Raw genomic sequence first — 13,756 nt, forward strand, 5'->3', positions numbered from 1 at the left:
GCTCCATCTCCTATTCGAACCGCATACTGCTTGTGACAAAGGCAGACTTATGCGCTCTTTCGAATGATAGACAGAGATGCCACACATATCCATGGGATAAATTTTCCCCGTCTGTTTTCTGTTGACGGTCTGTCAACTTTCATGAGAGCGGGAAAAATATAAACTGACATTAACCTCAATGTTTGGGTGGATATGGAATCCATAGATAAACTAGTGGAATCAAAGTATGTTATCAAAAACATTAGACATAATTGGCAATAACGAATTAAAAAAGCTTATGGAATATATGTCGGAAATTCCAATAATGTTCAAATTTGAATAATCGAGGCATTACCGTCGTCATCAGAACATGAGTAAGGATCTATGAGTTTCAGAAAAAAAACTATGCATTTAGAATTTTGAGTTAAGTCTACCAAAATGAACTATTCCAAAGGCTCTCCTAGAAAAGATTCTGGCAGTTCAACTCTGAATTGCAATCAATCATTGTTTATGGATGAATCCAGTGAAGACCTCGAAAATTATTTAAATACTCCATTACCCAAAAATTCATCTGTTGGGGATGGAGATGAGATCCTATATTTTGAACAAGATATAGAATGTTCAACTATAAATGCCCTAAGTAAGAACATCAAGGGAAAATTCCACAGGAGCTCCAAGGATTCTAAAAAGAATAAGTTTTTCAAAAGTAAATCTTCAGAGGAAAAGCCAACAGTTCATTCTAATGAGATACCTATGATAAACGAGGCCATGAAGAAAATTCTCAAAGATACTCCTTGTAAACCACAATTGAAACATTCTCCAAAAGCATTGAAGACATATTCTAACAAACATAAAGATAAATCTCTTGTTGTTGAAAGCTTTGGTTTACCCGACGAACCTTTTGTGTCAGTAGATACCTCTAATTTGAATGAGCAGGATTCAATTGATTTAGATGCAAAAACTGATGATGACAGCTTTGATATTTCTTCCTTATTCAGTTCATGGATATTCAATCAAACAGAGCCTTCAGAAATCAATATAAATGAAGATTTTCGAAGGAAATCTTTTTCTACTATTCAGAATATTCCTTTAGGAGAAGCTAGCGTAGAAACTGAGGTTAGAGAAGGTTTCAATTTTGAGGAAGATGTGTTGGTGAGTAAATTTTTGTGTGAATTTCTAGTTTTTCTAACAATTTTCTTCAAGTAGAATAGATATTAACAAAAGTAAGTAATATTTTGGGTGATGGACTATGTAGTTCATATATTAACATCCCACATTGTGCAATTATTTACTGTAATTAGTTTGATTCATCTTGCTTGTTTTACATTGAAGAAGTATATTTAATGAAAAACATTTGCAAATATTTTTTTTTCATTATCAGACGCTTTTTCATCTAGACATCCCTATTTGGATATAAATAATAAGTCAAATATAGCTGTTTGAATGAAAACTATGTATTTTCATCATGATTTCAGATTCCAGATGTGAAATCTTCAACCAAAAAAAATATTATTGATGGCAAAAGATGCCCAGTAGTTTTTTTAAAACCCTTTAATTTCAATGATATCAGACAATTCGAAGCAAATAATTTGTCTCCTCTGAAAAATAGGAAACAATCGCTTTTGGAGCGTTGGAATAAATTCCATTCTAAATTGAATGACTCCATGTTATCTGATAAGAGTGAAGTTTCTAAATCTAAACCGCAAATTAAAACTTCCAATATTGTAAAATGTGTTGCCAGTAAGACTTATTCAAGAAGAAGTACTCGTTTGAATAATTTGTCGGTGGATTCGGAAGGTCTTGATAATACCAGTCACTCTAAGGAAACTCATAATGCATCTAATATAAAGGAGCAAAACTTACTTCATAACTCATCAAAGAAGATTGAAGAAAAAGAGGAAAAAAAAACTGAAGAACCAATTTCAAGTAAATTCCCAGTCTTTGATATTTTATCTCCTAGAAGGTCAATGAGAAGAAGTGGACAACAGGCTGTTGATCCACTTTCAGTCAACACTTCCAAGCAAATTGGAAATAACAAAGATCATCCAAAAGTCAGTCCTTCAAAACTTCAAAGAGTTAGCTTAACTAAACATAAGACAGAAAATGTTTCTAAAAATGATATTGCAGCAAAACGAAGTTTCAAATTAGATAATACAACTAGTGATAAAATGAAAAATGAGGGTATCATTGAAGAAAAAAGTTCAGAGCAGATTTTAATGAGGAATATTGATGTTTTAAATGCATCGCAAATCAGTTCAAGAATCTCGAGTAAAACTTCTCCAGTTAAAAAGTTGTCCAACCAGAAGGATACTGATGTTCATCAGAACACTGATACATCTGTAAGGAAATCTCATCGTTTGAAACCAAAGTCTGATAAAATTTCTGTAAATCCATCTGGGACATCATGCACCTTGGAAAATGCAACAAATATGGAAGTGTGTTCTGCAGACTCATCATTAAATGAAACAGATGCAAATATGAATACATCTATCGAGGAAGGAGTGGTTATCAGTGAATTAGATACTAAAGCAACTGTAAAAAAACGAAGAGGAAGGCCTCCCAAAGCAAAGGTGGGACTTGTGGGGACATCAGTATTATCAGAACCTTTGGAGAATGGAATTGCTAATGATAAACTGAGAAAACATACGAAAAAAGATGAGGAAGAAATATCGACAGAGTTATTAGTAATTCGAAGAAGTAATAATGATGAAAAGGACAAAGGCGAGTTAAAAGAGGGCAAGAATTCAGATATTTCCAAGCAAGGATGCTTTAAAATGGATGACAACAATATTTTATTGAAAAATAGTAATTTTCTGAAACTTGATAGTCAATCTCAAAACAACGGGAAAGATATTCAAAATAAAATCAAACCTATCAATAAAATTGTTTTGAATGGAAGTAATGATTCTAAAAATAATGATGAGACTACTTCTATTCCACATATACAAGAACCATTGAAAAGAAAAAGGGGTAGACCTAGGAAAATAATTATCGGACTTAAGGAACCTGAACCAAAATCTATAACAGAATCAACTGACAAAGAAATGAAACATGCTAATTCAGATATATTGAATGATATCAATCATGAAACTAAAACTGATAAATATTCAAATATAATGAAATCTCAGGATAAAATACGTGATAATACGGATGAAGCAAAAAAGAAAGAAGAGCAAGAAAGTTCTACAGTATTAAACCATTGTGAAAAAAAAGTTGTAAGCCAAACCAATGGCATTTCAAATAAATTATTATGTAAAACTAGTGAACCTTTAGGAGATGTAGCAGAAAATAAACATTTTGATGGAATTTCTGATGAAGCAACTGAACCTTGCAAGGAAAAAAAACAGAAGGTCTCTAAAGAATCAACTGAAAATATTGAGAACATCTCGAACTCTTTAGTAAAAGAAAAGAAAACATCCGAGATATCCATACCTGAAAAACCATCTGATCAAGAAAATAAATCAGAGACAAAAATCAAAATAGATCAAAAAACTGAGATCAAGTCAGACTATTTGGAACAATGCAACAAAAGTAATGCGATAAATTATGATTCGATGAATGAAAAAAAAGAAGTTGATGAAGCATACTCAACATCTACTAAACTTTTGGATAAATCTGAAAGTATAGTACAACCTCCAAATGATACTAAAACTACCGAGAGGTACTTTGATTTTGGATATGATATTCATAGGAGAACGTCTTTCCGCAAAATTTTGGAAAGGGTAATGGAAGCTAGTAGGTTAGAAATGGAGACGATGAAATCGGGAGAGCTGAGGACCCAAAGGTGCAAGTCTGTTCCCCATGAAGAGTTCCACTGTGGCAGAGAAGCCAGTGATATATACTTCAAAACATTCTCGGCAGATTCTAAACTGAAATATTTGAAAGATAAGAAGAACGCAAATTTAAACATAAAAAACGTGGATTTTTCGAAAGTTAGGAAACGTTTGGATTACAATATAGTTTCAAAATCTCAAGACAGTAATTTTTCGATGAGAAAAAGGACGAAATCATTTCATGCAGCTGTTGTTGGATCAAATGATAAAGCTAAATATACAGATATAGAAACAAGTTTTAAACCTATATCAAATTCAATAAGACAAAAAGAAGAAATAATTAAAGATATATCACTCATAGTTAGTGCACAAAGCAGTTCGGAAAACGTTACAAAAGAGATTGAGCAAACTAACACAGATAGTAATTGTGAGAAAGATATATGTGAAGAAAAATCAAGGAAAAACAATTCTGTTTCGGGACAAATTATTTCTACTAATTCCGCAGAGAAAAATTTAGATCAAAATGATTTAGAAGTTGAAAATTTACTGTTGGGAAAAATATCGTCTGATAAATTTTATGAAAGAAGAAGATGCAAGTCATTTTCAGAAGCCAGCCATCGAAATAAGGTGATACCTAAGAGTAAATCAGTTATGAAGAAAAAATTGAAAAAAAATAGGGCTGCTGATGCAGTGGAGAGTCCCATTTTGAACAATATCAAGAAAGGTGAATTGTCAACTGAAATTTGTTCTTGTTCTTGCGAATAATTGAGTATTTTTTTCCAGTTCATGAATTCAAAGTGGGAGATTTAGTTTGGGGCAAGATAGGCAATTATCCATATTGGCCAGGATTGGTAGTTGAGGATCCCGAAACATCAGATTTCAAAAAAATAAGGCGTATGTATATTTTTTGTCTGAATTGACGGCGTTTCACCTACATCTTCAGAGAACCCACCTAAGAATGCATCTCACAGGGTTATTTCTTCTTCTTTTTGAATACTTAGTGAGATCGAACTTAGACCAAGATTCCTCTGAAGATGCTGTTTTAAGGGCGAAACGTCAGTTGAAACGATAATAATAACAAATCATCACTATTGATCAATCTTAATTATTTCAAATGAATTTTTTTTTAGTATTAAGGACCACTCCATATTATCATGTTCGATTTTTTGGGGACAAGGGTAAAAGAGCTTGGACATTGCATTGTATTCCGTTTGAGACTGCGGATGATTTGGATGTATTGAGGGAGCAATCTCGTGCTGAGGTAAGATTTTTCATTGGAAATTTTTCGATCCTTCTTCATCTTGTTTAAATTCACATTTTAGGGGGCTCAAAGTTCCGATTTTGTGGTCAGAGCATCACATAAGGAAAAGTGGAGAAGAGCCGTCAAAGAAGCAGAAACGGTTAAAAACGAACCTGTTGAGAAAAAATTAGGGTTTTTCGATCGTATATTGTCTAGTAAAGAAATTCTTGAAGACAGGAATGACTTTGAATCTGAAGATAACCCTAAAGAAAGTTTCAAATTAGTGAGAAGTAAATCTTTCAGTTGCTTGAATAAGGACATGAGAAATCAGTTCAAAACAAATAAAACGATAGAAAAACCAAAAGTTCCAATGAAAGTATCGTCACTTCTCGCTTGTATCGAGAATGTTGTGAAAAATAATTCTGTTGAAAGTTTCGAACCCGGAAGTACATCATCACCACCAAATAAAAAAAGTCCCTTAAAGCAACCTTCTGTTACTGATTGTAACGAGGATAAATCGGATTATTCAGCGAGGGATGTGAAGAAAACCATTAGATCATCTAAAGATAGTCCATCGAAATCGCCATCAAGGAAGAGAAATATCTCTACGAAGGAGAGTTCAGTTCTTTCTTGCATAGATGACGTTGTGAGTTGTTCTCAAGGTCCCCAATGTTCATCGGAAGATTTTGACGAAGGAAAAACGAAACAATCACCTGATCTTGAAGCAGTGAATAATCGAAAATTAGACACAAATCAAAATTCACCTAAGGCGATGACCACCAATAGAACGCCTGTTTCTCGTAGAAAAAATAGCGAAGCTTTCTTCCAAAGGACCAGATTGAGAACTGGTCACCTGGAGAGAAGGAGACTCACTCAAGAATTCAAGCAAGATGATGAGTCCAAAGAATCGAAGGCGAGCGTGGAGTGTAGTCCTCGAAGGATGAAATTGAAGAGACGAACGATAGCAGTTGTTCAGAGCAACGGGATGGTACCAGTGGATAATGTGTTGTTGAACGACTGTGTCTCACGGTTATCCGAACATAAGAAAAACATATTTCGAGGGGTACCCAAGGAAAAGGTGTGTCAGATCTGTGAGAAATCCGGGGAGGTGGTAAAATGTAGGGGACCTTGTAATGGTGATTTTCACGTTAAATGCATAGAGAACTCTCTGAAGGTAACGGAAGAATGTACTTTGAAGGAGGAGATAGCGCTGAAAGAGAAAGATGGGATGTCGGATAACAACAAGCAAGTCGAAATAAGCACAATTGTATCGAGGAAAAAATTTGTTGATAACGTCATCCTATCTCCGGTCAACAACAAAGTCCCCATGATAGAGCAATTCGATCGTAAGATGAAAGAACTGATGAATCATGTGGAATCGCGAATCTCTATAGAATCCAGCGAATCGAGTATCGAAGACCTCGATGCTGACAAGAATCGTTCGGTTCAGGATAAAAACGGCAAAAAACCCAAGAAAAGCAGAGGTTCTTTCAAACACGTCACCGCGGACGATGTCCGTGAAATAAACCTGTTCGATTCAGAGATTTCCAAGTCGAAAGCTGAAATTTCCGAACAAATGATGTATGCAGACGAGGTTTACAAATGTCCATACTGCACGTCCACAGTTATACCGCCCTGTTTTGTCTGCAACTCGATAGTATCCAAAAAGGGGAGTACGATGAGACAAAGGTGTTCGCTGCAAAAATGCGGGAGGTACTACCATTTGGAATGTCTGAACGTCTGGCATCAGACCCAGTGGTCGTTCATATTGCACGATAAGAGAAAAACCGAAGCTTTCGACAGTTTCGTCTGCCCCCGCCACTCCTGCCATATTTGCGCGTCCGAAAATTCGGGATTTTCGATGGGAAGATGCCCCAACGACAAATTGGTGAAATGTTTGAGGTGCCCGGCCACCTACCACAACAGCTATCATTGCGTCCCGGCTGGTACTGATATTTTGTCTTCAACGCAGATCATCTGTCCTAGACACGTCGAGGGTAACAAGAAATCCAACACCCTCAACACCATTTGGTGTTTTGTTTGTTCGGAAGGTGGTAATCTCATTTGTTGCGAAACCTGCCCGACCAGTGTGCATGCGGAGTGTTTACCTGTTAATCTGCTGGAAGACGATACTTACATATGTGAGGATTGTGAATCGGGCAGATTCCCATTGTACGACGAAGTGGTTTGGGTGAAGTGTGGAACCTTTAGGTGGTGGCCTGCCATAATACTCTTTCCGAATGCAGTGCCTGCCAATGTCGAAAGTAAGCCGCACAGTAAGGGGGAGTTTGTGGTGAAATTTTTCGGAACCTACAATTATTTCTGGGTGGGGAGAGGCAGGGCGTTCTTGTACCAAGAAGGGGATACTGGGGTTTTGAACAATACCAAGAACAAAATCGATGAGGCTTTCAGTCGGGCCTTGAAGGAAGCAGCGGATGTTTATAGATTCAAAAAAGGTGAGAATCTCTCTCTCAGATGAATATTTGAGTGTTTTTTATGAAATATATCAAAATTTTCCTGAAAAACTCATTTCAAGTACTCGATAAGAAAAATAAATTCGGAGGTTTAAAATTTAAAGGCTTCGTTTCCATTTCGCTATTTGGCAACGTCGCCTACAGATAACGTAGGTTATTAAAGACCATAGATTGGATTCTTGAGTATCACTTAAGGTGGCATTCGGATCCTAGCGACCGCGACGCGCGACCGCGACTCAGCGACCAAGCTGCCATGGTCGCCTGTCGCGGCCGCGACCACTGGCATTCGGATCCTCGCGACCGAGACTTGCGACACGTAGCTGAGGCCCGCGTCCCTGTTTATTGCATTTGAAGATTATCTGATTTTGACAGCTTGTTGTCTACATAATTTACTACGGGATGCTTATGTAGAAAATAAGTTCCGTATTACAAAAATTTATCAGCCTTCAGAAAACATGTTACCAATGTCACAAAGAGGTGGCTTTGCAAGTCTAGCTGCATTCGAAATTCGCGATTCTTTGAAAAACTTTTTCTCCAGTCCAGCTGGTCAAGTTTAATGGCAAGAAGATTTTATCGATAGAAGAAACTAGATTTAAATCGAATTTATGCTCCAAATATTCCAAAAACATTCAGATTATGTTGTCCATAAATGTTTCTGGTAATTGAATCTATCAATATCTCGTCCTCTTGCGGAGAAAACGAAGTCATTTTTTTACGCTTTTCTCTTCGGTCGCGAGACAGCACTGCTCCTGTGGCGACCAGGTCGCGAGACCAAAGTCACTCGACAGCCACGCCCACTGGTCGCCTCTGTCGCGGTCGCTAGGATCCGTCGGGGCTCCATATGAATACGTACAAGCAGTACGTCGTCTGTCGCGGGTGGTGGTCGCAGGTCGCGGTCGCGCGTCGCGGTCGCTAGGATCCGAATGCCACCTTAACTGGTAAACAAGACATGACCTTATTTTTTGACAGCTGTAAGTGACAAAACCCGTTGCGTCTCACAGGAGTCGATCCTCTCTGTCTCAGGATAGAAAGTACTCTGTCTCCAACAACAGACACTTGGTACCTGTCAGAGAAAAGTCAGTCTGGGCGCTGTTGCCACTTTGTGTACGAGAAACGAGGCTATTTTAAATCAGTTTTCTTTTGCCGTAGTAGCCCAAGTTGAGGAGAATTACCTATTCTGGATACTTTATCGCCTTTTCACACATTTCGTGTTTCATTGCTATTTCATTATGTTGTAGGCTTGAGGGCGAAAAAGCAGAAAGAGGTGAACAACGGTTTGAAGCCCCCTTCTTATGTAAGGATCAAGGTCAATAGACCTGTTGGTAATGTGAAGGTGTTTGAGGGAAATTTGAGTAACACGACTCCTTGTGAGTGCGATCCTAAGGATAAGAGCCCTTGTGGACCAAATAGTAGCTGTTTAAATAGGTAAGAATGCGATTATTCAATCATGAATCAAATCAAAGAAACTTCTCAAAAATTGAAGTGGATAGTTTGTGTATCAAGTTTGGTTTGTGGTGACATTGAACTCTTTCAGGATACTTTTAACAGAGTGCAATCCGGAAATATGTCCGGCTGGACAAAGGTGCAAGAATCAAAGTTTCGAAAAGAGGGAGTATCCCCAAGTGATACCTTACAGGACAACGGGAAGGGGTTGGGGGTTGAAAACTCTGGAACCGATCAAAAAAGGAAGGTTCGTCATTGAGTATGTCGGGGAAATAATTGACGATGAGGAGTACCAGAGGAGGATAACTAGGATGCATCAACAAAAGGATGAAAATTATTACTTCCTAACTATAGATAAAGATAGGATGCTCGATGCTGGACCGAAAGGTATTATTAGTTCAGAATTTTTCGATTCATATATTCAACAGAGCCCCGAAAATCACAAAAAATGTGCTATTTTCTAGGTAACGTGGCAAGATTCATGAACCATTCGTGCCAACCCAACTGTGAAACTCAAAAGTGGACAGTGAATGGCGACACCAGGGTTGGATTGTTCGCCATTGAAGACATTCCAGCCGATAGCGAGCTCACTTTCAATTACAACTTGGAATGCGTTGGGACGGAGAAGAAAATTTGTCGGTGTGGAGCTCCGAACTGTAGCGGTTTCATAGGGGTCAAACCGGTGAGTAAATTCATTCTTGACGAGTAGAAAAGCTCAATTTCATTCGGCATAATTTTGTTACAGGAAGATCAGAAGCCCCTGAAGAAAAATTCTTCTGTGAAGTCCGTGGAACCGGAGAAACCGGATGATGCAATAATTAAAGATAGCTGCTTCGTGTGTGGAAAAGGAGGGGACGTTGGTAGATGTTCGAATAAGACATGCTTTAGATCATATCACCTTGAGTGTGTTCAATTAGATTCTTGGCCTAACGGTAAGTTTGTCTAAATTTGTTGATTTTTAATTATCGTTTGATGAATATGAATTTTTCAGGCAAGTGGAACTGCCCTTCTCACAGTTGTAATATATGTTCTAAGAGAACTTCGAGAATATGTGTTCTTTGCAATAATTCATACTGCCCATTTCATTCCAATGGAAATATTAGACATGACGATTCGTTGGGATTCTTATGCAGTGAGCATGACCAGGTGAGCAAATTTAGTTCACTAATATGCTTGTGCGACGCCTATAATGTGCCAGAAGTTGACAAATACATTATTTTCCCAGATTAACAAGAGGACAAGACGTAGCAACCGAACATTAACTGGGTTAGACACTCCTCAGAAGGAGGGAGTAATAGAGGGTGAAACGAGTGAGTCACTGCGTTCGAAAAGATACAGAAAGAGAACTTCGGAGACCAATGAACCTACAAAGAGACTAAAATTAGATAAATGAATAGAAGTTACCAAATATTAAGTTCCTGCTACATTTGGCAGAGTATGAATATATGTACATATTTCAGATTCCTATTATTTCAGATCCTTAGATTATTTCTTTACTTTGTAAATTTTTGTGATGTTGAATTTATTTTTGAATTTGTATGAAGTGTGTCTTTATATAATATGTGCAAAAATAATTGTGTTTTTTTCCGGTACCCCTGTGATAAGGTTTTTAAAGTTTATACACTGCTCCAAAGTGGATATTCGAGAGGAAACTGAAAAAATAGGCTCAGTTGAAAATTCGTCAAGAACGAACGGTTGCGCCGAGATGGATGAAATTCTCACATTTATTACTAGAAGAAAGGCCCTTTCAGAATATGTATCACATTAAGATCTACGATAATTTTCCTGGAGGAAAATGGTAAACTCGACAGTTTACCATCGAAAAATTCCCAAAAGAAATTTTTTTTTCTAAACAGTGTCAGATATCTGGAAGTTTGGTATGAAAATATAGGTTTTCGAATACGCTCAATCTATTGCAAGCATTTCCGAAAGCCTATCTCCCTGCGTTCAGATTTTCACCTTGGAAATGGCATTTTTTCAAAAATTGCAAATTTCAATCTGCGATATCTCCTGTTATATTCGTCTGATCCAATTGGGATTTCCGGTTTCGTAATCAGCGTTGATAAGGCTTTCACCCTAGCACAAAAACTCAATTTCTAAAATCTCGATTTTTTGGGTCAAAAATGAGCAAGGGGTTAGACCCCCCTAAAATGACCTATTTGCTCTTCTGCCTGAAAATCAGGGTGTCCTACTACTGTCTTAGGATATGGAGTGTATAATACTCACTTTGTTGATTCCACCAAACCAAATAGTTGATGATTCCATAGAGAATTGCACTCCAGAGAGCACTTCAAAGTGAACTGGAAAATGAAAAATGGAAAAACAATAAATTCGATTTTTTTCTAAACAGTGTCAGATATCTGAAAGTTTGGTATGAAAATATAGGTTTTCGAATACGCTTAATCTATTGCAAGCATTTTCGAAAGCCTATCTCCCTCTGTTCAGATTTTCACCTTGGAAATGGCATTTTTTCAAAAATTGCAAATTTCAATCTGCGATATCTCCTGTTATAATCGTCTGATCCAATTGGGATTTCCGTTTTCGTAATCAGCGTTGATAAGGCTTTCATCCTAGCACAAAAACTCAATTTCGAAAATCTCGATTTTTTGGGTCAAAAATGAGCAAGGGGTTAGACCCCCCTAAAATGACCTATTTGCTCCTCTGCCTGAAAATCAGGGTGTCCTACTACTGTCTTAGGATATGGACTGTATAATACTCACTTTGTTGATTCCACCAAACCAAATAGTTGATGATTCCATAGGGAATTGCACTCCAGAGAGCACTTCAAAGTGAACTGGAAAATGAAAAATAGAAAAACAATAAATTCGATTTTTTTCTAAACAGTGTCAGATATCTGAAAGTTTGGTATGAAAATATAGGTTTTCGAATACGCTCAATATATTGCAAGCATTTTCGAAAGCCTATCTCCCTCTGTTCAGATTTTCACCTTGGAAATGACATTTTTTCAAAAATTGCAAATTTCAATCTGCGATATCTCCTGTTATAATCGTCTGATCCAATTGGGATTTCCGTTTTCGCAATCAGCGTTGATAAGGCTTTCACCCTAGCATAAAAACTCAATTTCGAAAATCTCGATTTTTTGGGTCAAAAATGAGCAAGGGGTTAGACCCCCCTAAAATGACCTATTTGCTCCTCTGCCTGAAAATCAGGGTGTCCTACTACTGTCTTAGGATATGGACTGTATAATACTCACTTTGTTGATTCCACCAAACCAAATAGTTGATGATTCCATAGAGAATTGCACTCCAGAGAGCACTTCAAAGTGAACTGGAAAATGAAAAATGGAAAAACAATAAATTCGATTTTTTTCTAAACAGTGTCAGATATCTGAAAGTTTGGTATAAAAATATAGGTTTTCGAATACGCTTAATCTATTGCAAGCATTTTCGAAAGCCTATCTCCCTCTGTTTAGATTTTCACCTTGGAAATGGCATTTTTTCAAAAATTGCAAATTTCAATCTGCGATATCTCCTGTTATATTCGTCTGATCCAATTGGGATTTCCGGTTTCGTAATCAGCGTTGATAAGGCTTTCACCCTAGCACGAAAACTCAATTTCGAAAATCTCGATTTTTTGGGTCAAAAATGAGCAAGGGGTTAGACCCCCCTAAAATGACCTATTTGCCCCTCTGCCTGAAAATCAGGGTGTCCTACTACTGTCTTAGGATATGGAGTGTATAATACTCACTTTGTTGATTCCACCAAACCAAATAGTTGATGATTCCATAGAGAATTGCACTCCAGAGAGCACTTCAAAGTGAACTGGAAAATGAAAAATGGAAAAACAATAAATTCGATTTTTTTCTAAACAGTGTCAGATATCTGAAAGTTTGGTATAAAAATATAGGTTTTCGAATACGCTTAATCTATTGCAAGCATTTTCGAAAGCCTATCTCCCTTTGTTTAGATTTTCACCTTGGAAATGGCATTTTTTCAAAAATTGCAAATTTCAATCTGCGATATCTCCTGTTATAATCTTCTGATCCAATTGGGATTTCCGGTTTCGTAATCAGCGTTGATAAGGCTTTCACCCTAGCACAAAAACTCAATTTCGAAAATCTCGATTTTTTGGGTCAAAAATGAGCAAGGGGTTAGACCCCCCTAAAATGACCTATTTGCTCCTCTGCCTGAAAATCAGGTTGTCCTACTACTGTCTTAGGATATGGAGTGTATAATACTCACTTTGTTGATTCCACCAAACCAAATAGTTGATGATTCCATAGAGAATTGCACTCCAGAGAGCACTTCAAAGTGAACTGGAAAATGAAAAATGGAAAAACAATAAATTCGATTTTTTTCTAAACAGTGTCAGATATCTGAAAGTTTGGTATGAAAATATAAGTTTTCGAATACGCTCAATCTATTGCAAGCATTTTCGAAAGCCTATCTCCCTCTGTTTAGATTTTCACCTTGGAAATGGCATTTTTTCAAAAATTGCAAATTTCAATCTGCGATATCTCCTGTTATATTCGTCTGATCCAATTGGGATTTCCGGTTTCGTAATCAGCGTTGATAAGGCTTTCACCCTAGCACAAAAACTCAATTTCGAAAATCTCGATTTTTTGGGTCAAAAATGAGCAAGGGGTTAGACCCCCCTAAAATGACCTATTTGCTCCTCTGCCTGAAAATCAGGGTGTCCTACTACTGTCTTAGGATATGGAGTGTATAATACTCACTTTGTTGATTCCACCAAACCCAATAGTTGATGATTCCATAGAGAATTGCACTCCAGAGAGCACTTCAAAGTGAACTGGAAAATGAAAAATGGAAAAATAATAAATTCGATTTTTTTCTAAACAGTGTCAGATATCTGAAAGTTTGGTATGA

The 13,756-nt window shown here is 37.1% G+C and overlaps 1 protein-coding gene across 1 annotated transcript; it reads left to right on the forward strand.

The window, feature by feature from the left end:
* Positions 1-157: 157 nt before the first annotated feature.
* Positions 158-10,480, forward strand: LOC123312969. Its single transcript, XM_044897609.1, has 11 exons — positions 158-1,131; positions 1,455-4,476; positions 4,536-4,646; positions 4,883-5,013; positions 5,075-7,448; positions 8,705-8,891; positions 9,001-9,296; positions 9,374-9,591; positions 9,655-9,841; positions 9,901-10,055; positions 10,135-10,480. Exons 1-11 carry the CDS (start codon positions 418-420, stop codon positions 10,300-10,302), a joined length of 7,563 nt encoding a protein of 2,520 aa, XP_044753544.1. The 5' UTR covers positions 158-417; the 3' UTR covers positions 10,303-10,480.
* The last annotated feature ends 3,276 nt before the right edge of the window (positions 10,481-13,756 follow it).

This window comes from Coccinella septempunctata, chromosome 5 (assembly GCF_907165205.1).
Source record: "Coccinella septempunctata chromosome 5, icCocSept1.1, whole genome shotgun sequence".
NCBI lineage: Eukaryota > Metazoa > Arthropoda > Insecta > Coleoptera > Coccinellidae > Coccinella > Coccinella septempunctata.